Source organism: Sapajus apella, unplaced genomic scaffold, assembly GCF_009761245.1.
Source record: "Sapajus apella isolate SASKATOON/1434 unplaced genomic scaffold, GSC_monkey_1.0 scaffold45, whole genome shotgun sequence".
Taxonomy (NCBI): Eukaryota; Metazoa; Chordata; class Mammalia; order Primates; family Cebidae; genus Sapajus; species Sapajus apella.
Window position 1 is genome coordinate 9118886 of NW_022436985.1, and position 23912 is coordinate 9142797.

At 34.8% G+C, this 23912-nt stretch overlaps 1 protein-coding gene across 13 annotated transcripts in view; it reads left to right on the forward strand.

Annotated features, from left to right (window-relative positions):
* Window positions 1-23912, forward strand: part of FAM13A (family with sequence similarity 13 member A) — a 393400-nt gene that overhangs the window by 310941 nt on the left and 58547 nt on the right. For 9 of the 13 annotated variants that reach the window (XM_032239626.1, XM_032239624.1, XM_032239629.1 and 6 more), the window contains 3 exons: window positions 4049-4090; window positions 19822-19863; window positions 22554-22733. In XM_032239626.1, coding sequence (XP_032095517.1) covers window positions 4049-4090; window positions 19822-19863; window positions 22554-22733 — 264 coding nt within the window. Of the gene's footprint in view, window positions 1-4048; window positions 4091-19821; window positions 19864-20823; window positions 21006-22553; window positions 22734-23912 lie in introns of those variants that run through there. The other 4 variants (XM_032239625.1, XM_032239634.1, XM_032239635.1 and 1 more) reach the window with 3 other exon arrangements.

Here is a 23912-nt window from a genome sequence, read left to right on the forward strand (position 1 = left end):
ATGATTTCCTTTAGCTTGCTGTGTAATTAAACTGATAGGCATTGCAGTGCATTCTGTGGCGTCAGTTTAGAAATTAGTGCAGTTCATGAAGAGATTATAAGTCTAGATGTCATTTATTTATGTGCATTTACCAATTTCAAGCTGTATAAAAATAAGTTAGGACTCTGCTAAAACTTAGATAAAAATATCTAAGTTATTGGCATTCTTAGACTATTATTTACTTCTATATGATAAATGTTCTTCCCACAGGCAGTTATTTTGAGAATATAGTACCACATATCTGAGGGCATTAAGCATAATCACAAAAATGAGGTGAAGGCCCAAATCTCTCAATGTATGTTTGATGCTTTTTTTAAAACGTAAACTTCTTGCAATTGGCTGCTTAAGCTTGGCCATTATTGAGAGTCAGCAAATAGGAAATAATTAAAACATGGAGTTGTTACTGGTAACCAAGGAGGAAATCGAATGAATTCTAAGTTGTTTCCATTTTTCATTGGCTTAACTTTATGACACACACTTCCTTCTTCATTCATAGAACATGTGCTTATTTTTAAAAATTAAAAGTGAATCAGAATTACTTCTCATTTTCATATTTAGGAAAAAATTATGACAAATTGTGCTCAATTTAGAATTCAGGTGAAATCATTTGGTATCATTGAACATGACAGATTGACACAAAACCAGGAATAGGTGGAAACAACTTTGTTAAAGATGTTTTGGAGCCTGTGATAATAGTACAACATCTTTGTACAGCTATTTAAAAATGGTAATTTTTTTCAAATGTGCATTCTGGTTTGTACATTTTGTGGAAAAGTTTATTTTCTTGATGTTATTCGGAGGAATTGTCCTTGGCCATTTTTCTTTAAAATTGCCTTTGAAATCAATGCATTAAATTTATTTCTAAAATTAGTTAGCTTAATCAATTCGATTAAGCTAAATCAATGATTTAGTTGTTTCAAAATATATTCCTTTGTTTAGATTCTATTACTAACTCCCAGAAAAGGGTACTTTTATGAAAGGGAAAAGATAAATATGCTTTTAAAATAAAAATTGATTTATTTACCCTCATTTTGTTTCCAAATATAATTTTCAAATACTGTACATTGATTGCTCCCCTGTTAACTGCTGATTGTTGATAGATGTAATACTGACTCTGTTTCATTTTATTTAAATTTTAGTGCTTACATTTTCTTTTTTAAAACACTTAAAACTGGTCAAATTTCAGGGGCATAGCCAAATTAAGAATTTCTTATTTTGTCTTCCATTGATGAATTTACTTTGTGCAAATGTAGCCAGAAAAATATTTGCTTATGATTAAAATCTTGTGTTTCTATCAAGAGACATTCTTGACATTGTGCCAGTACATTTTAATAAATTAATCACTTTATAAGTGCTGTCAGGCATAATGCATTACAAATGGACTTTGATTAAGGTGATGTAGAGTTGCCATAATCAGAAGCATGACAAGAAGCTTATCAAGTCCACAAGATCTTGTGGCTGCTGGAATGCAGACCAGCCATCGAGTGCATTTTCTTCACCAACCCAGTCATACTGCCATACTTTAATAGGTTAAAAATGAAGGGAAAACATTGAGAAAAATGGACTAACATATAATACACACATTACTAGCTGCATCATCTGAATGAATTATGTACTCACTTTGAGACTGCTTTTCTCATCTGAATTTAAAAAGGAGCAAAAAGCCAGTACTAGGGAAGGTTTTGTGAGAATCTAATTGATATAATTAATGTAGGGCCTGTGGTAGGATCTGGTCTGCAGTCATAATTGATATGAAATATTTGAGGGAGATAAAAGGAAAACAAGAATTGATTTTTATTGCTTCTGTTTGCTGCAAAGAAATTTAGCGTGTGCACACACACACAGACGTGCAAATAGCTAAAACACATGAATAGCTGTGTTCAGAGCCCTGCACCATTTAAATCATCTCCCAAAAGCACTTAAGAAAACCAAGTATATTGCTAATTGAATGCATATCAAAGAATGTTACAGTAAGCATGTTAGTTTTCCTTCAGTTTGCTACATGTTAGAGTAAAGGATCTGTTCTGGGCAAAGAAAGTATGTAGCAAAACATTCATTTTACAAAACATAGAGTCCTTTCCTAGAGTAACAAAATCTAAATTTCTTGATCAGAAAACAAACTCAGTTCTAACATTTTAATAATTATTTTGTTTAGTGTTTTCTAGGAATATTTGGAAGTCAAATGTGTAAGTGACTTCTGTCAGGCTGACTTAAAAGTAGTCACCTCCTGTAAAAGCACCGTTTCGGATGGTTTCTTCCTGGACACCTGGACAGTTCCCAGGTGGTGTCCCCTGTAACTCTTCAACCCTGCAACCTAATTCTACAAGCTTTGCCCTCAGCCCATCCACATTACAGCCCATCACTTACCCTCACCTGGGAAGAGTTAACACCATTAGTTATAAACATTAAGGTATTTGGCAACATGGGCATTAGAATGGCCGATAGATGTTGAAATTGGAAATCCAAATCATAAGAGAATGAAAAACAGTGTGTCACATTTTATGTTCCATATTCCTTCTAAAATGTTAAGACCTTTTCAACTTCCAGGACAGGATTTTATTTGTGTGTGTGTGTTTTACAGTATAACTCTGTAGTAAGAGTTTATTGACTGCAAGTTTAATACTATCAGTCGAAGCAAACTTTTCTCTTTTCATGAATGATACTTAAGAAAGTTAAAAATAAGCAAAAAGGGAGAGAAGGAGAATGCTGAAGTTAACTAGTTGCTTTTCCAGATGCTGTAAGGTGGTGAACACCCCAGGTGATATTCAAGAGGAACCCTGGGGGTACAAAAGAAAATATTAGACCTTCTCTTTTATTTAATATTTTATCTTTCTACTTTTATCTGTTTAATGATGTACATAATATAGATGTATATTTAATCAGTTATATATTTGAAGGGAGTGGCTACTGAAAAGTAAGTTTTATGAGTGCATAATTTTAAAAGTTCAAAGATCACTCCAGTAGACAGCGAGGGGGAGGGACTCAATCTACGCTTTGAGATCATTTATTAGGAAAAATAAAACATGCTAAAGGAAGGAAAACAAAATATAGCATATATTTTACATTTTAAAAATTAAATTTCTAGGCCAGATATGGTGGCTCATGTTTGTAATTCTAGCACTTTGGGAGGCTGAGGCAAGAGGATGGCTTGAGCCCAGGAGTTCAAGACCAGCTTGGGCAACATAGTGAGACTCCGTCTCTACAAAAAAATGAAAAATTAGCCTGGCATGGTGGCACATGCCTGTGGTCCCAGATACCCCACAGGCTGAGGTGGGAGGATCACTTGAGCCTGGGAGTTTGTGGCTGCAGTGAACCATGATAATACCACTGTACTCTAGCCTGGCCAACAGAATGAAACTATGTCTCTTAAAAAAAAATTAACTTTCTATATATTAAGCTTAATATTTTTTGTGTGTGCTTGAGGAACTTTTAAACTTTTAAACTAATTAAACTTTTTAATGATATTATTTGTGTCCTTTCATGTTATACACACTAGTTAATACTTAGTAACTACAGAAGGACACAGAGCCTGTGAGTGTGATGCTGTTTACTGATGTGCTCTTCATTGTTAGGGAATCATTCCTGAAGTGGCTCACTCTTAACAGGAGTGTTTTGTTGGTTGTTTCATATTTTCATCATCATGTTAATTAACTGCAATCAGCTTTGTTGAGATAAATTCACATGTAATTATTTTAAGGGCTTATGTGTAATATACGAATATTTGAATTGGGCCTCTAGAATAAGGCAGTAAAAAGCTTCCTCTTGAAAGTGTAATGTGAATGACGTTTGTCTTAGCTGATCTTGAAAGAAGCCTCACTTGCTAGTCTCCTGACAAGAAGTAATTGACCTTGGCTAGGTCCAAGGTAGAGCGTGTTTTACTAACCTGACTCCATCACGAGATTGGCTTTAATGTGCTAAACCAAATTTTTGACAGGTATAACATTTGTAGTAAAATTGACATGTTATATTAACAGACCTTATATTAACTCAAAATTTATTTTCCTTTTAGTTCACAGGAAGATGAAAGACCTATGTCACCTTTCTGTTTGAGGTATTTATTTGATTTTTGTTGGTCTACTACAGGGAATAAATGAGGGTTAAGGTTTCTTTGGGCCTATTTGCTCATTTTAATCTCTCTCAATAGAACATTCTTTACTGTGGCCAGATGAAGCCTGCTGGAGCTCTTCACCATATTGCTAATGCTGTATTTTCCCCTTTGGTTTAGGAAATCTTTTTTTAAAAAAAGTCTAATATAGTTGAAACAACTAAAGTAAGATATTTTATTTTAAATTTGGAAGTGCCATTTTAATTTAAAAGCTGATGATTAGGCTATAAGCCAAGTTAAAAATCTCTGTTTTATACCTATGCATATGCATAGGTTACTGGGGGCAAATGGCAACAAACCGACTCAGATAAAGCCTTGGATTGTGTTACATCATTTTCTGTGTCATAGCAGAGAAGGAAACTAAATATTCAGCCAGTTTTTGGAGTTCAAGATGATTTTCTAAGTTTATAAAGCCAGAGTAACAACTGTTAAAGCAGGTAAATTAACAGAATTCAAGATCACTTCTCTCTGGTGATTGAGTGCTGTACTGATAATTTTTTTGGTGAGTCATCTGAGATATAGCCTAGAATCAAGTCTACCTTTCAGCATTTCTTTTCTTACTACCTACCCACTTCAAAGGCTTAGAAAATATATTTGAGAAGTATATAGGCATGTAAAATAATGCCGATGTTTTTAAAAATCTTTCCTCAAGTTTGAAGTCTACTGCTTTTTTTTCATTTTCTTTTTTTGAGGCGGAGTCTCACTCTGTCACCCAGGCTAGAGTGCAGTGGCACGATCTCGGCTTACTACAACCTCTGCCTCCCAGGTTCAAGCAATTCTCTGCCTCAGCCTTCTCAGTTGCTGGGATTACAGGCTCCCACCAAGACGCCTGGCTAATTTTTGTATGTTTAGTAGACACGGGGTTTCACCATCTTGGTCAGGCTGGTCTTGAACTCCTGACCTTGTGATCCACCTGCCTCAGCCTCCCAAAGTACTGGGATTACAGGTGTGAGCCATTATGACTGACCTGAAGTCTACTGCTTTTTAAAGGAAATGTCAGGAGATACAATACAGATTTGTTTATTTATTTATGTTTGAATCTGACTTGTTGAAATAGTCTCAGAATGGACTTAGGCTATACCACTAGTACTTCAGAAATGTGTCATAGGACTTCAGTAGCCAAGTAACTGCTTTTTAGTAGTGTTCTACCCTTTAATGACTTGCAGCATATTGTATAATCACTTTGTGGCAAGAGAGGGAACATTTGAGGTTTCAGTATGAGAGAACATGGTGGTCCATTTTTTTCATCCTGGTTTCCTGCCAACCAAATCAGCATATTCTGGTTCATAGGCTATCTCAACTCTGCAATTCCTGTGAACACATGAGGTTGTTGCTGAGCACGTAGTGAGTCTGGTATTTATTATATAAATATACACAGTCATATCAACAAATGATTATTATATATTAATGGAAATTTAGTTTTACATAGTATGGAATACTTTAGCACTGGATCATGCCAGTTAATGAGAATCATTTCTCTGAATGCCTTCTTTTTTTTTTTTTTTTTTTTTTTTTTTTTTTTAGATAGAGTCTTGCTCTGTCACCCAGGCTAGAATGCAGTGGTCTGATCTCAGCTCACTGTAACCTCTGTCTCCCGGGTTCAAGAAATTCTTCTGCCTCAGCCTCCAGAGTAGCTGGGATTATAAGCGTGTATCGCTATGCCTGGCTAATTTTTATATTTTTAGTAAAGACAAGGTTTTACTATGTTGGTCAGGCTGGTCTCGAACTCCTGACCTCAGGTGATCCTCCCACCTCAACCTCCCAAAGTGCTGGGATTACAGGCTTGACTCACCGTGCCTGGCCTCTCTGAATGTCTTCTTATTACTTTGGGTAACAATCTTTGTTTTAGATAGTCTTGAGTTTTATTTTATTTTGACTATTATTTTTAAAAGTAGATGGGAAAAATGGGTTTGTAAATCTTAAGTCTTCAAAGATAATTGTGTTTTTTTATAGTGTAAACATTTCTGTAATTGTATAATATTTAACTAATAAGGTAGTCTTTAAAAAGGAATCCCGTACTTGGAAAATTAAAGTACAAGAAAATGTAGTAAAAGAAAATCAGTAATACATTTACTGACTTTCCTAATAGAAGCTACTTGATTTTTTCGATGTTGATTATAAAAACTAAAATATTATAAAATTAGGGTAAAAAAGAATGAATATGCATATTGGCCCACATTTATGTAAAGGAAAAGTTATCAGCAGGCATTCTTTTCCTATGATGGAGATTTAAACTAAGTAGAACTATTGCACAAATGCAAAAATAGTAATTATTTAGCCTGAAATTAGAATTTCAAAAGTAGATTATTTTTCTGAATAACATTACTAGAAATTAAGTTCATGTAAGGTCATTTAACTTGTTTTATTATCAACTTGACAACAAGCAGGAAGAATCTACTGGCAAAAAATTAACCTTCTTTTCTTTCAATTGCTTACATGGGCGGTTTGGCGTATAGTTTTTTTATTCTGGGATATAGAATTTAAGTAAAAGAAAACAGTTATTAATTATGATTAAGTTCTTGGTTTTTTGGACTGCAAACATGACATGCTCACTGATAATTTATAGTGTAGTGCACATTTTTGCACTACTTCTGGTAATAGCTATGAATGTGTAAATATTTTAAATATATTTAAATACATTTCTGTAGCTTTCTTGTCTTCCATTCCTTTTCCTCTCACTTCATTACTTAGGGTTCCTTTGCTGCAGTGCTCACAGAGGGAGCTATTGCAAGACTCATAATTTCATATGTTTTGTTAACCTGATGAAAAACAACATTGGCTCTTTTAAATCCAAAATAATATTCACTGTGTTTCTGAAAAGTAAAAATGATTGGTAGCTGCACAATGCGACCTGCCATGACTAGGAACATTGAATTTTGAATGCTGTATATTGTAGTTTGATAGCATTGATGGATAAAGTGTTTCTCAAAGAAAGGAAAGGCCCAATCAAGACATAAGACACGTTTGCTGAGAGGGGTATTCACTGGAAGTAGATCCAGCCAAAAGCAGCCAGGCAGGGGACAGGGCTGGGAAAGCTTGTCAGCGGTGGGATATTCAGTTTGGTAGTTAATTCTGAAAGGTCCAGCATAAAGAGGGTGGAACAGTACAACTCAGTGTCTACAAGTCTGTGAGTGGGCAATCTTCAGAGAGTGCAGATCAGAGCAGACAGAAGATGAGAGCAGAGAAGGCCTCCAGTCTCAAAGGAAGGAGGGTAGAAGACCCATAGCGGCCCTTGGGTACAGAAGATCACATAAAGATCCTGCTACTGGAGTGGAGAAGAGGTGGATTGTGTGTAACAGGTCAGAGTCTGTGTCTGGGATAGAGGATACAGATGGAGAGCACCTGAAGAGGCCAAGGTGCACGCTAGTGGAGGTCCCAGGACCTTGCTGTGGCTAGGGGAGAAGAAAGAGATGCAGGAACAGGGAACCAGAGTGGCCATTTCAGTTATATGTTGCTCTCATTATTACCTTATGGAATTTCAGTTTCTGTAATGTAGTATTCTTATCGAACATTCATGGCTGAATCACATGTTAGTCTGCCATATGCTTCAGTTGCCTTCAGTTTTTCCTGTAATAAGGTAGGGCTATTATAAATAGACACACTTATATTTTTATTCTAAATAAAATGTATTCTGTGATAACAACTCTGTCATCTCTGATTTCAGTACTTCTCCAACCTAACCTAAGTCACCACAGAGCCATTTGTCCTTTTTTGCAAAGGAAGGAAATAGTAGCTATCAATCTCCACCTGCCACCATTCTATGTAGCAAGTTAATTGCAGTTCTAGGAGCTCAAACAGTAGGTGTTATTGCTCCCCAACCCTCATCAGGGATTACCAGCCCAGTTGAAATGATTAGAGAAACGAAAGGGAAGAATAGGTTATGCCAAACCCTTAGTAAGACTACAGCAGAGTAAACATGACCTGCAAACTTAAGGTGGAGAACGTTCTTGGCCAGGATGTTCTGTTCTCTTTTTATATTCTATGCTGGAATCCCGAACAACAGGGCTCCTCCCTCAGTTGCTCAGCTGAGCGTCAAAAAAACTTGGTGGTAGTGTTCTTCTGTGCCGTGTTCAGCCTTTTGTTGTCTGCATTCTTTGATCTGGCCTCCAATCAGATCCGTCTAGGATCTGTTGCTGCTCTGCTTCTGTTTCCCTGAGTTTTCAGTGTCTGCAAGACTGAGTTTGGATTTTGGTGTTTGGTTTCCACTAAGACTTGGGTTCTGCATCTCTACTTGCTGCGTCTCCTCATCTCTACCAGCTCCCACTTCTTCTATACCACTTTCATGCTCCTATGACCGGGATCGGATCCCATCCTTATCCCATTCCATCGGACTTTTATCCTTAAATTCCTTCTTTACAAATTCCTGGATTACACATATAGCTTGCATACCTAGAAGCTGTGTTTAATGTACTTTATCAAAATCTTAGGATATGTGCTTCAGGGGCTATATGCCAGTTTTGTTCATTGGGCTCTAGATAGCTCAGCTGGCTTCTGAAACTTAGTCCTTGCTTACCTAACACCTGTCTTCTAGCAGGTGCACTGACCTTCCTCTGTATTCCTTTTCTCATTTAGTGCTCCATGAAAATCCTGGAACTGACCATCTTTTAAAATCTCAGCCCAAGCTTTAATACTCACAGTGCAAAACTGAAGCTAAATTATTAATTTAGCAGGTTTGGATTAAGGTCAACTTTGGTATTTCATCTGTTTGCTAATTTTCCTGAAGGAACATCACATAGATTTATTTCTAAGTTAGCCGTTTTGCAGACAGACTTACTCTTTCTAATTTGGTTAATTTTTGATTGCTAGAGCCTAGGAACTATTGTTTATCAGTCTCATAACTAAATTTATGTTAAAAAATGACTTTTGCTAAATTCAAATTAAAATATGACTTGATATTAGATGGGATCTGAAAATTATACCATACCATTTCTATCCTGATATGTAGAAAACTTCTTTCTAAAGCATTTTTAGATAGCTTGTCTGAGGAATGGCTATGCAAACAACTTATCCTAGAATTTGTATGTTTGTGATTTTTTTTTGTATTATGCTTCATTAGCTTTAATTTTTAATAGTTTGTTTTTCTCCTTAAGAAGCATATTGTATGTTTTCTAAATGATTATTTTAAGGTAAAAACCCTTCATTATCACATGGGAGAGTTTTGGAGAAGTGTAGCATACCACACATTGTTTCTATTTAAAAGCCTGTTTTAGGCTGCTGACTAATAAGTGGAACAAAAAAGCCAACTGTTTATTCAAGTATCTACTTTTTTAGCAGGATGATAAAGTCAGCCAGGTATCTGAATGTCTTTAGACACAACTGTTTGTTAAAAATATTTGTTTTCCTTTTTATTAGAATAGTGTTTCTAAACTGAGGGGGCACATTATCTTTGCCTGTGGAGCTCCCTTGTTCTGTGGTTTTTTTGTTGTTGCTGTTACGGTAAAATGTAGACATAAATGTTGACATCTTAGCCATTTTTAAATGTAAAGTTCAGTGGCATTAAGTACATTCTCATTGTTATATAACTATCAACACCGTCCATCTTCAGAACTCTTTTTATCGTGTAAAACTGAAATTCTATACTCATTAAACACTAATTTCTCATTTCCTCCTTTCCCTGTCCCCTGGCAGCCACCATTTCACTCTCTGTCTTTAAGAATTTGACTACTCCTGATACCTCATATGAGTGGATCTTATAGTCTTTGACCTTTTGTGACTGGCATATTTATTTACTTAGCATAACTCAAGGTGCATCCATGTTGTAGCATGTGTCAGAATTTTCTTCCTTTTTAAAGCTGAATAATATTTCCATCTATGTATATATTACATTGTATTTATCCTTTCACCTGTCTATAGACACTTAGGTGGCTTCCATCTTTGTGGCATTGTGAATAATGCTACTATGAACATGGATATACACATATCTGTCTCAGTCTTTGCTTTTTTTTTTTTAACTTTTTTTTTTTTTTTAGAGACAGGGTTTCACCATGTTGGTCAGGCTGGTCTTGAACTCCTGACTTCAGGTGATTCACCCGCCTTGGCCTCCCAAAGTGCTGGGATTACAGGCATGAGCCACCACGCCCGGCCTCAGTCCTTGCTTTCATTTTGTTAGGTATATACTCAGAAGTGGAATTGTTGGAGCATATGGTAGTTCTACGTTTAATTTGTTGAGGAACTTCCATACCATTTTCCTTAGCAGCTACATCATTTTGCATTTCCACAAGTAAAGTACACAGTTCCAATTTGCCCATATTTTTGTCAACACTTGCTTTTTTGTTCTTGTTACCCAGGCTGGAGTGCAATGGCGCGATCTCAGCTCACCGCAACCTCCACCTTCTGGGTTCAGGCAATTCTACTGCCTCAGCCTCCTGAGTAGCTGGGATTACAGGCACGCACCACCATGCCCAGCTAATTTTTTGTGTCTTTAGTAGAGACAGGGTTTCACCATGTTGACCAGGATGGTCTTGATCCCCTGACCTTGTGATCCACCCGCCTCAGCCTCCCAAAGTGCTGGGATTACAGGCGTGTCTCATTGGACAGGATTCTAAGTCTCAGGTGGTGCTAGGTGTCTACACAGAACCAGACCAACAGTATTAACTCAAGAATGGCTACAAAGTTTACTACTGTTCATCATACAACTTTTAAGACTCATTATTAAGTTCTTGACCTGAGAATCACTAATCTTTTTTTTTTTTTTTTTTTTTTTTTTTTGCATAGTAAGATGTAAATACAGGTCCTGGGTTTAATTCTAGCAATGTTAATGAAAAAAATATATTAAGCATATGTTTAGGGGAAGACTTAGAAAGATAAATTATATACATGTTAAATGCTTTTCTTCATATCTATTACCTCAGCATGATAAAGAAGAATTCACTTGTAGAAAATTACACCCCTATATCCATTCTGCCTCGATCTCTTGTTACTTCATTCCTCAGTTTCCCTTCCTCCCTGTGGGCTTCCCTTTGTAGAACTTGAGATTTTAATAAAATGTAAGCCTCTAGTTTAAACAGGTAGCAGACTACCTTTGCCTGATGTAATACTCCCAGCTTTCTATTTAAATTCCAATGATGATATAAAAGGCAAACCCTAGAGACGACTCTGTAGCAATGATAAAGAAAAGCCATGTCAAAGATCATGTTATCGATGGGATGGATGGAGAAACATATTTTTACCTTGCAGACTTCATGTTCTGCTATCTAAACAATACAGAAAATCACAAAGAGAGAAGGAAGGGAGGAAAACTGACTTGGCTTCCTTCTACTGTCTATTAACACTAACCAGAAAAGCTAGTGACATTTCCTTAGTTGAGTGGAAACCTATTTTCTGAACCATCTAGAGCTGAGTTGTGTTGTTACTGTTTTTCACCTCTCTGCCCTCATCAGCTTTTTTATTTCAATATCCATTCAGACAAGAATAGTCAGTGTACAAAACAATGGGGAAGAAAGGGATTCTCCTGGGATGCTCAGTCACCAAGCAAAAGCATTTAAAAAAGGGATAAAGGCAAGAAGATTATTGGATTTTCATAAGTGCTTTCAAGTTTATACGCACATATGAAAAAAAACCCACAAAATTCGTTTCTGGTTCCCCAGAATAATCATAAAATGGGACCAACCAGCAAGCCTACGTAAGTAGGCATTATAGATTATTCTAGGGCAGATTCATATACTGGCTCTGCAAATCTAAATCCAGGAGGGGCCATCTGCTCATAGCCAAGTGGACAATCATATAAGCTAAGAACAATCTACCTACCCAGGTTGTTGGAAATTGTTTTACCTAGATTTATCGTTCCACCTTAGGAACCACTAGACACAAAGAAACTATTTGGGACCTATGAAGAGAAATTATACACTAAGGGAAAGGTTGATTTGCCTTGATGACTCAACATAAACCCAGAATCTAGAGAATTGATTTTTATATAATTCAGATGAAAACTTGAGAAGTAATATTGTTAATCTTCTCAAAAATGCTCAAGGATATAAACCTTTTTGAAACATTAGTAGGAAGCCATTAAAGCAAAGTAGTTCTCATTGTTCAACACCTGCCTATGACCAAAACTGAAAATGCAATTTAAAAAATAATAAATAAATGCTAAAAAGAAAAAAAAAAAAAGCAAAGTAGTTTTAGAATTGAAAAGCTGGGGATACAGAACAGCTAAAATGAGGGAAAAAACAACCCTAGAGATGTTTTAGAAGAGACAGTTTTCTGTTTGAAAACTAAACAGAAATGATTAAAAAATCGGTCAAATACATGTTGAAAGAGAAGCCTGAAAAGTGCTTCTGGAATAAAAAGGGATGGGAAAAAAATAAAAACATGTGAGAGGCTGGACACAGTAGCTCTCTCCTATAATCGCAGCACTTTGGGAGGCCGAGGTGGAAGGATTTCTTGAAGCCAGGAGTCTGAGACCGGCCTGGGAAACAGCAAGGCTCTGTCTCTGTAAGAAAATAAATAAATTGGTCCAGTGTGTTGATGTATGCCAGTTTCTTGTGAGGCCAAAGCAATAGGATTGCTTGGGCCCAGTAGTTTGAGATTTCAGTGAGTTATGATCATGCCACTGTACGCCAACCTGGGTGACAGAGCAAGACACTGTCTTAAACAAACAAAAAACACAAAACTATCAGAGTAATAATATTAGATGTGAAAGTCAGAAATTGAAAAGCCAATCTGAAATCAATGATTCTAATGAAGAAACATATTATAAAAATACAAGTATAGTGTATGTCCAGCTAATTGAGAGATACATTTTTAAAAATTAGTAGGAAATAGAGATCTGATTATAAGCATTGGTAGAAGGGCAAAGAAAGTAATGAAGCTATAAATTTCTTATCTTACATAAACAGGGAAATAGAAGCAGGTGTCAAGAAGTTTTTTGGGGTTTTTTTCTTGTTTAATTAGGTTGGTGCAAAAGTAATTGCAATTTTTGCCATACTTTTAGTAATAATGAGAGAAGTATGGGCAAGAGAAGCAACCATAGTAGAATTGTGCAGAGGATTTCTATATTCAAAATGCCTTCACAAGATAAGAGCAATAGCAGAAACCTAAGGAAAAGCAAGTTCCCAAATTAGAAAGCATAAAGCAAAAACAATACTAGAACAAATCTATCAGCTACGACAATAAATGTAAATGGATTAAATTATTTGAGAAAAGCTAAAATACTAAAACAAACAAACAAACAAAAAAAACTTATTTGAACTATACTGTTTGCAAAAGAGTCATACCTAAAACAAAGTGGCACAGAAAGATCAATAATAAAAAGATAAACATATATCTGATAAATGTGAACAGGCACCTGAAGTGGAAGGCCAAATTTGTTATAAAAGACAAAATGTACTTACTCTATTATCTAGACTTACTGTATTATCAAATCATATAAATTTAAAATATTACATTAACAAGGATAAACAAGTAAACCCATTTGAAATATAGGACTTATACATACAACTCTATGTCCATAACAAACATAGCATTAAGAATTTGGTAAAATACATAAGATTTTAAATAAATGAGCACATATATACATATGTGAAACTTTGCATAGTACAAACAGAGCTCAATCAAGCATTTCTGCTACTTTATGAAAATTATTCAGCTATCTTTAAAAGTTATTAAAGAGTAGAAATTTTAATAGTGTTTTCTAACCACAGTGTAATTAATAAGAAAAAACTTTCAATCAACCAATGAAGACTCTTGAAGGGGACAGGAGGACGGGGGATAACTCAAAGAGTAAATAAGAATCTCAAGTACATACTGTTTAGAGAATAAAGAAAAAAGCATATGTCAGAATTTGTGGAATAAAGTCTAAAGTTTATAAAGAGGTAACTGAACACTTAAGATTGAAGATAAATCAGCCATACATTCAGAATAAGAAGTTATAGAAAGGAAGAAAAAGCAACCTCTTTATAACCTAAAAGTATTCAGTAATAATAACAGAAAACAAGCAGAACTGATGTTTGAATTCAGGAGCTGGTTCTTTGAGAGTAAAAATGAAAATTATGAGATAGAAAATCCTCTGATAAGCTTAAGAAAAAAGAGATGATACCCTAATAACCAGAATTGAAGTTTACAGTAAGGGTTATAATAATTTTTAAAAGATTAGAGAATACTTCATGCAGTTTTAAACTAATAAACATGAAAACCTAGATGAAATGAAAATTTCTGCATTATATAAATTTGGAGAAGAAGAAAAATCTATTTGAATCTAAAAAAGCACTTTTAGTAACTTTATTCTAATGAAATAACTAGAGGTATAGCCAAAGATTTTTTAAATAGCAGCATTATTTGAGAATAAAGACTGTGTAGAGTTTTAAGGACATACTCTGAAGCCAGACTACATAGATAGAATGGAGCTATGTAAACTTAAATTAGGTACTTAACTTCTCTGATCTTTAATTTTCTGTAAAATGGAAAAAGGATATGGTATGTAAGTGAACTATTCATTGCATTTTACAATTTTGTTAATATAGACCTTAGTGTAAAAACTAAAAGACTTTTGATTTTTTTTTTGCTAAAACATACTAAATAAGTAAAATTGAAAACATCAGTAATTGTCAAAGAAGCTGTACAAAAGATGAATATTCTGATATTTTGATGGATTATATTTGATTTGTTAGAATAAATTTAATATAGTATTAAGATATAGCTGAGAAGAACAATTTTTTTCTTCAAAGCAAGCTTACTATTTAAAGGAATAGGGAATGTGAATTAGAGAAGGTGTGAGGATAAATATTTTCCTCCTTTTGAGTTATAGCCATGTGGTAAGTTTTCCATTTATATTCTGGTATATTATGCACAGTATGCAATTTTGAACCAAAATTTGAGGCTACCCAAAATGTCTCTAATGATGCAGAAAGATGATCCAAAATTTATCAAAGTTAAATACCTATAAATGTTCCATTAAAGTTCTGCATATGATAATCATAGCGAGAGGTTAAAGCAAAAGGAATAAATATTGAGGATTGAATTGTTTTACTGTTTGACACTGCGAAGAATGTACTAACATTATGAACAAAATTTAATTTAGAAAGCCATTATACAATAATAAATATGTGTATTGTTGTATATATATAATGTTGCTGCTGCATATCAACTTATAGTATTTTAAGATGATACTAAAAATACTTTATTTGTTTAAATAGACAAATTAAGAATTTTAGGCTATTTTGATGATTGTTACATGAGGTTCATCCTTAGGCTTATTTAAGCAAGGATCTCATAGTTGTCTTTTTAATCCTTGTTCAATCAAAAAAATAGAATAAATGTAAATATTATATCCTAGAGAAAGTTGGTAATTTTTTAGACCTCATGTTTCCTAATAAAACGATAGTATTTTACAGGCAGGCTCTTACATGCCACAGAGGAGAACATACTGAAATAAGAGAATGCACAGAAAAGAGAACACATGCTTTTTCAAGATGTCTACATTTAGTAGATTTGAAACCTCTTTCTTTTTAAATGTATGCTTTTTTATTTCAAATCAAGAGATTTAATTAAAGAATCACTTGTCAACAGGCATCTGTGCATCTCATCACATGCAAATTTTAGAGACTAATATTGCTGAGCATAATTGGCTTAAGGAAATATAGTTTGGGTTTTGCTAATAGAAATAAAGACTAAAGATATTTCAATATGTCATAGAATATATTTCAGAGTGGGCTTAGAATCTATTTTAAATGGCCATACCAATAGAATATTCAGTTGCATCATCACTAACAGTAGGCTTAAGTTTGAATTTGGCAGTAGAGCTGGGATCTGCATATGAGTGAGCTTCTTTCTTTCCATTTTCAATACTTGCTTTATCAACATTAGGAAATAAACTCTTCCATATCCAACTGTTGATAATGCATAAGTAAGAAATTTTCTTAGCAAATCAGTCAAGGATCCTGAAAAAAAAAAATCATTATTCTTGGCTTTCTGCAAAGGATAAAAAGCAAGCTACATTCAGATGAAAAATGAAATCTGTATCTCTCACTTTGGCTCATTTGCTTATTGTTTTAATGCTTATTGCCTTTTTTTTAAGGCCGAGTCTCACTCTGTTGCCAGGCTGGAGTGCAGTGGCATGATCATGGCTCACTGTAACCTCTACCTCCCACGTTCTAGGAATTCTCCTGCCTCAGCTCCTCAGTAGCTGGGACTACAGCGCACAGCACCACACCAGCTAATTTTTTGTATTTTAGTAGAGACCGGGTTTCACTATGTTACCCAGGCTGGTCTCAAACTCCTGAGCTAAGGCAATTCACCCACCTTGGCCTTTCAAAATGCTAGGATTTCAGGTGTGAACCACCATGCCTGGCAGCTTATTGCCTTTTTGTCAGTTATTTAGTTATGGAAAAAGTATCTATTGCTGTCATTAAATATTCTTTAAAATTTTGTTAAGGGTGAATTGTTAAGTACATCCCACAGGAACTATGGCAGTGGATACCTGACGAAATATCTAATAACCCTAATTTATCTAATACTATGTCATAAAACTCAATATGCAGTCATATCCTTTTGTAATGACTTAAACTTTAAGCAGTAAGCTTGAATCTGAGATCGAAGAATTTTTTGAGGTTTCTTTTAGAGGTAAAAGAAACCATAGAGGTCACTAGCCAGACCTTTCATTTTCTGTATGGAGAAACCAACCCAATGCAGCCAAGCTAACCAACAACCTGTCTATGATTTTGGCTAATCAACTGCAGAGCCAAGACGAGAACTTTCTTTTCTTTTTACCAATGGAAAATATATTCTCATAATACTTTATTTATAGGAATTCTAAGAACCTGAAATTATAGACTAGTATAATATACCAGAAATTCCAAAGGCCTGTTAAAAAACATCATACTTTTATTCTAAAACTGTCCTAAAATAAATATGCTAGCAAAAATATGAATATGAATTAATTACTTGGTTTTGTTACTGATATATTCATTTACTTTTGTATTCTGAGAAATGCCCTCTACAACTTATTTACTTGGTTCAGGTCATTTTTCTCTAAGTGTTGGAGAAATTTCGATGTGTTGACTTTTATTCACTGAGGTCAACATGAGTTTTCTCATTTTAACACATCTTCATTACTTAGATTGTAAGTAATGAATGTATCACACCTTCATTACTTAGATTATAATATTTAAAAATCATTATTGGGATATTTAAGTAATTGAAGTTTTAAATAATTTCGGTTGCAAGGATATAGAGCTTCTGCTACTCAGTGTCTTCCACAAACCAACAGTATTAGAATCACGGAGGAATTTATTAGAAATGCAGCCTTAGCTTCCCCTTCCCAAGACCTAGACCTGCTGAATCACAATCTGTATTAACAAGGTCCTAGGTGATTCCTACGCACATTAAGTTTGGAGAAGCACTTATTTAAAGAGAAATCTCAGAGCCTCATTCTGTTTGTTGCTTTTGTCTTTTTCTTTCTTGCCTTTCTTTCTTCACCCTCCCCTCATAGGAAATGAACATCAAAACATCAGGGTTTGCTTTAATAGTCAAAAAGAAGGACAGTTCAAAAGGATGTAGAAGGGAGGAGAGGAAATAATACATCTCTTCATTCTAGGATGGCATTCGGGACTAACAGCCTAATGACATGTCTTTGGAATGTTTTTTAGCATCTAGCAGATCCACATTCTTCACTCTCTTCTGGGTTTTTCCCGAGTCATTACTCACATGGGTCCCTGCTCTCAAAACCAAGGTTGTGTAACTGTACTGAGAAATGGAGTATAGGAGTTAATTATATAGTGTTGAATTTACAGAGGGTGAGCCACAAAGTAGCAAAAGCAAGGACTGCCTGTTCCAGTTAAAGACAGAAAGCAGAAAGGGGTTTATTGTTGGTTATGTAGCCTGGGAACCACTATGAATAACAGGCATTGTGAGGCAGAGGAGAAATTGTTGTAATTAAAAGCAAAGTAAAATACCTGAGGCCAGGCCTCCATATCCAAAGATGACTGTAGTGAGTAATGGATTGAAAGATGGACTAGTGCAGTGATTAAGAGCTTAGACTCTGAGCTACAATTTTTCTTGGTTCGAATCCCAGCTCATCTTATTTCTTGGCTCTATGGCTGTGGGTAAGTTATTTAACCTTTCTAACCTCTTCATCTGAAAACAGGGCAAACAGTAGTACCTCTTCATAGGGTTGTTGTAAATAGTAAGTGAAAAAAAAAAAATCTGTGTAAAAAGTAGTTAGCACAGTGTCTGAAACATAGTAAGTACTCAATAAGTCTTTGAGTGTTTGTATTTATTTACTTATCATCTTAATTATTTAATACTTATCTGAATCAGCTTCCCTTTTACCTAATCACATAATTTTATGTGGTTTTTCTGGGTTTCACCTGTGGTCTGTGGCCATAGCAAAGAGCTAGCGACAGCTTTAACTTAAGAAAATTATGTTGGACTGAACAGTAAACATTTGTTGATCACCTCTGGGCTAATGAGTACTGTGCAAGATGTGATGGTGATGGTGGTGGTTGGGAGTGTGATGAAAGAAAATGAGAAATATTTTACAATCCCTTGAGGTGTTTAAATTATGCATTGAAAGAGATGAGATATACACTTACATGAGGGAAAAACCTGATAGATGATTCCCAAGCAGCATATTTGTATGTTGAAAATTATATTGTATAACGTAAAATGTGTGGAGTAATTGAAAGACAACTATCAATATTGGTCATTAACAACTTTGATTTTCTTTAAGTGTCTTCTACAAAGAAAAAACTTTCAGAACTATTGGGTAGAACTGTAGTTTGATACTACTAAAGATTGTCTGAAATCTGCTTAAGATTTAACCTCTCTTTTTGAAGGATAGACACTTAAATATTGATTGAAAAGCCAACTAAACACTAGAGGGCAGAATGTGAGAATGTAATGTATTAATACCATTAAAATAGCTGCCAGCCTCCACACTCATTGTAGTTATGTGAACACAAGTGCAGCCAGGAGGGCGAAGGTTCTGAAGGGTGCTAACCTGATAGTGTTTTGTAATTTTATCATTCTACTTTATGTTGACCACTTCTCAGTACTTTTAAAAGAATTCAGGCTTTAGAAAAATGGGAAAGTAATGAAAGTTGATAAGTGTGCAACAAAAACATTATAAATTAGATGTTAAGCTGAAACATTACAAAACTTGAGATGATTTCCATCCTGAGAAACTTAGGAAGAAAATGTGGCTTTGAAAAAATAGTTTAGGAATAGTTATATAGAAAACAATACTAGTTCCTTGTTCTGTAACCCTGTGGTCCCCACTGCCCTCTGCCTGTTCAGAGCAGAGTTTTAGAAAGATGTTCTGTCTTCTGGCCTAAGAGGAGAAGGAAGGGAATGGATTTGGGCTGGGGAAAGATAAAAATAGGTAAAGTGGGTGGCAGGAAGGCAGTTGGCGACAATTAATATTTTAGGAAAATGAAAAGACCTTCAACTAGGGCTGCAATAGCAATAGGGTGACAGCTAAGAGAAGGTTTTCCAAATTTGGTTATAGAATTGTCTGCCATGGACATCTTTTAAAGGGAGAAAAAGTCACTGTTAAAAGCAACCAAGGCTATCTCCATTTCTAGAAACAAGTGACAATGAACATGTTTCATTAGATGGTTAAACAGTGTTTGAGGTCACTTGGGACTGAGCTAATTTCTTTCAGCCTGAAGTCCCCTTCAGATGTTTGATTCATCATCTCTGATCTTTCCTCTAACCTGACTTTCTTTCCCTTTGCTTTTCTGCAGTGCTCATGTACCTCAAGTCAGCAATGTGTCTACAACCGGAGAGTAAGTTATTTGGGTTTTGGGTTTTTTTTTTTTTTTAATGCCCTCTTCCACTTATTAAGCAGAAAAGAAAAAAAGCAACTCTAATGGTGTACAGTATTGGAAGATTAAGATAATAAACAGCCATTGACTTTTAAACTATATGGAGGAGAGGGCTCCTTAAATATTCTTATGTGTGTATTCCTACGGACAGCTCTAACATTGGAAAATATGAGCTTTTTATTTACTTTGTTAAAATAATGCCAGTATCAATTAATATTTACAAGTAATCTCATGTGCTTTGGGAGGCATCTTGCACTGGAGAATGTAATTAAAGGTTAAAGCATTAACTATGTCTTTACTCCTACTCAGTTTATTTGGCTGAGTCTACATTGAGTGCAACACGCCAGGTGCCTGTTAGGTGTGTAATGTCAAAGAAGCCATGGGCCCTGTCCTCAGGGATATGACAGTCTACTAGAGATGCAGAAAAGAAAACGAATTAGTGATGGCAACAAGTCCCTGGTCCAGAGGGCAGTGGCAGAGCTCTCTTAATTATGTCATCACATGCCTTTTCCTCCAAAGTCTTCCGCTGACACTTAGGCTAAATCTAAACTCCAGTTATCAGTCCTTGCCGATGCCTCTGACCATATTGGTCATTACACTTCAGCCACATGACCTGCTGTTCCCAGGGAGGGCCAACCTTACTGCTGCCTCAGAGCCTTTGTGTTCGCTGCTCCTCAGTCTAGCCAGAGCTTTCATACCATTCACTCCTTGTTCAAATGTCATTTTACCCAGGATTCTATTCTTGACTACCCGTATTCACTTGCCAGCACTTTACTCAGTGTTTTAGAGAACTTATTACTCTTGGAAATTACATTATTTTTTTTATTATCTATCTTGCCCTACAGGAATGTAAGCTCTGTAAACATAAGGAGCTCGTCTGTCATGTTCTTTGCTATCCTCCCTACTGCCTAGAAAAGTGCATATATTAGACACTAAATAAATATTCATCAAATGACAGAACAGCTCCTTGCCGACATATGTTTCCATCACACCTACCTGTTCTCCTTACTTGCTGGGATGTGAGGAAGCCTTTTTGGAGCATCTTCTCTTGGCAAAGATGAGATGTAGGAGGTGGGGAAGATGTGGGGTGATAGGGAGAAGAGGTAAGAGTTAGAAGAAGCACTAGTTGGAATGAATTTGGATCTAACAGGATGGATTTCCATTCTTTTAATTCCTTGTTGGGAGAGAAAACAAACAGGGAAGGACTGATTTCCTTTATTTAGCTTTGTCCATTTCAAAGATATTCAAGAAGTGCACCAAGGCTGACATGTTCTTGCCTTTTTTCTTTCCTAATAACCTTTCTTTTGTGTCTTCTATATCTTGGAAAAAGTGCAGGGTTGTTCTGTTTAGGTATTTCAGTTTCATCTAGATGTTTAGTATGTTGTAAGAAGCCAAGTCTGATTTAATGCATTTTATGGCTTCCTCATGAATATGTTATTTATATATTATGTATATCTCTTATGTGTATATTAATTTACTCACAATCCTCTGTACTGTGATTAAATAGTCTTGAATCATTTGAGACATGGAGTTCTATATATAAAAGTTCTAATGCCTAAGTTAATTGGACTATATTTCCTCATTGTCTTAATATATTTTTAATAAAATTTGAATGCGATAACTATGAGTTGATTATAAAACTGCATTTGAAAAATCTGAAATTAGTTGTCAAACCCATTTTATTTAAGTAAATGCTACTTCTCAGCCTGAGAATTTAGAATATATATATATATATATTATATACATATATATATATTTTATATATATATATATTATATAATATATATATATATATATATATACACACATGTGGTTCTTTTTCAAGCAGAGAAAAACATGATTTGAAGCGTCTAAGCTAAGAGCTTTCCATACCAGCTTATTTGGAAGTAATGTGGTACTAAAAGAAGGTTTACACAGCTTGAAAGATTCTACAGCTTTAACAATGATTCCATTTATAGTTTACCACGCATTCTTTTCAGCCCTTGTGCTTATCTGTTTTCCTCAGGTTGAACAAAGTAAATCTGTCCTTCCAACTTTAATATGTTTTGAGGTGTTTGTATGAATACAACTTCAATTATAAACATCACAAATTAATTGAATAGCGGTTAGGAAAGATTATGCCATGTTGTTATGAGTTCTAATTGTTCTGGTGAGTTTTCTCCCCAATAGCATTATTTTCATATAATTTTGTCTTGGATTCTAAATAGGCATCATAAAATTATTTGTGCAGGTTTGCTTTGCAGATCACTCTCTCTTCCTCTGTAGAGTTGGTATGAAATTGCCTCTGTAAGAATAGGTCTATTATTATTCTGTGAGGGCAAGAAAAAAATCTTTTCTTTCTTCCTTATATTAATTGACTCCTGTTTCCTGAATGCCTCATAATTGTTGCTAGACTTGCCATGAGCAGTTCAGCAATACTAAATTCACAAAAATGAGAAACATTTATTAAACTGGCAGAATTGTTTTAGTTTTATTTTTAACACATAATGCAGATATTTTTTAGATTAATACTTCATCATCTCTTTTTGCTCGTGAAGTTTTAAAGGCCTTCTGTTGGAAATACAGACATTTCCATAACTGTAGGCACGTATTTTTTAAGGTGATCACTGATGAACTTGACTGCTTGAATGACTCTGCATTCTTTTTGCCAGACTCTTAGAAAGAACCATCCGATCAGCTGTAGAACAACATCTTTTTGATGTTAATAACTCTGGAGGTCAGAGTTCAGAGGACTCAGAATCGGGAACACCACCAGCATCTTCTGCCACATCCGCCAGACAGCGACGCCGCCAGTCCAAGGAGCAGGATGAAGTTCGACGTGGGAGAGACAAGTGAGTTGGCACTGGTTCTTCCTCTTACTTGGATTTTCTCTTCTTTTTTAAAATATACACCTGAATTAGTCATGTGTTGTAGTCATACCTCCTGGTTTTCTCCCATTTCAATATTTAGGTTAAAACTTGAAGAGTTTTCAGTTTAACCATTCTAAATGTAGCTGCATTTGAAAATTCATAGGTGATTGCATAAATATTTGCGTTTCATCCAGAATTTGGTATGTTGTTGGAAGCCACCTCTGATTGAATACACTCTATGGCTTCCTTATAAATATCTTATTTAGAGGGATTCTAAACCATGGGCAGAGAAAGTAATCATATGCTTGTCCAGAGGTTTTTTTTTCTTGCTAGACAACATTAGGTTGGCTATTAGACTTGTTTATGAAGCAGCAGATTTCTCCATTACATTTATGTGATTAAATAGTCAGATGTCACTATAATACTCTGGTATTTGATCATGTTTTAGTATAATAAAGGTTGGGCTTAAATCTACTCATAAAATGAACAGCTTAAGTTCTTTATTATAATCACTAATTTTAAGGCATTCCCATAATGTGAATTTTAAGAACAGTATTACATAGAGCTTTCTTCTCCATTAAAAAAGATTTAGTAAAATATAGATGAACAACTACCATTCATATTATTTAATAATCATGATTTAAATTGTCAAGGAAAATAAATTTATATAGATAATAGAGTATACGAGTATTGATATATTTTCCCTGAAAGTTCCAAGGTTATTTTTATTGACTGTAGCTGTTAGCCTTTCTGTGGTTGTTGTTTTGAACTCCTTATTAAATGTCGAAAACTAACCCGAACCAGACTTTAGTCCCCCTCATTCTTTTTCTTTCTTTTCTTTTTAAATTTTTATTAATATGTAATATTTGTAAACCTCTCATTCTCATTCTTTTTCGCCTAGACTCATAATCTACATTAAACCCTTTGTGGAAAAAGGAAAAAACTTTTGTTTTGCTTAAAGAAAAACACAAAAGATAAACAGTATAAATAAGTCTCATGCTGTACCTCACTGAGTTGTTTAAGGGCTATATTAGCAAATGTAATTTTAGAAATAAAGCAGTGTCAATAATATAGCCCATTAATTTAAAATAAATTTTCTTGGCGCTGGTGGATAGAATAGTTCTAATATTCCATTTAGAAAATAGGAAAATTATAATATAG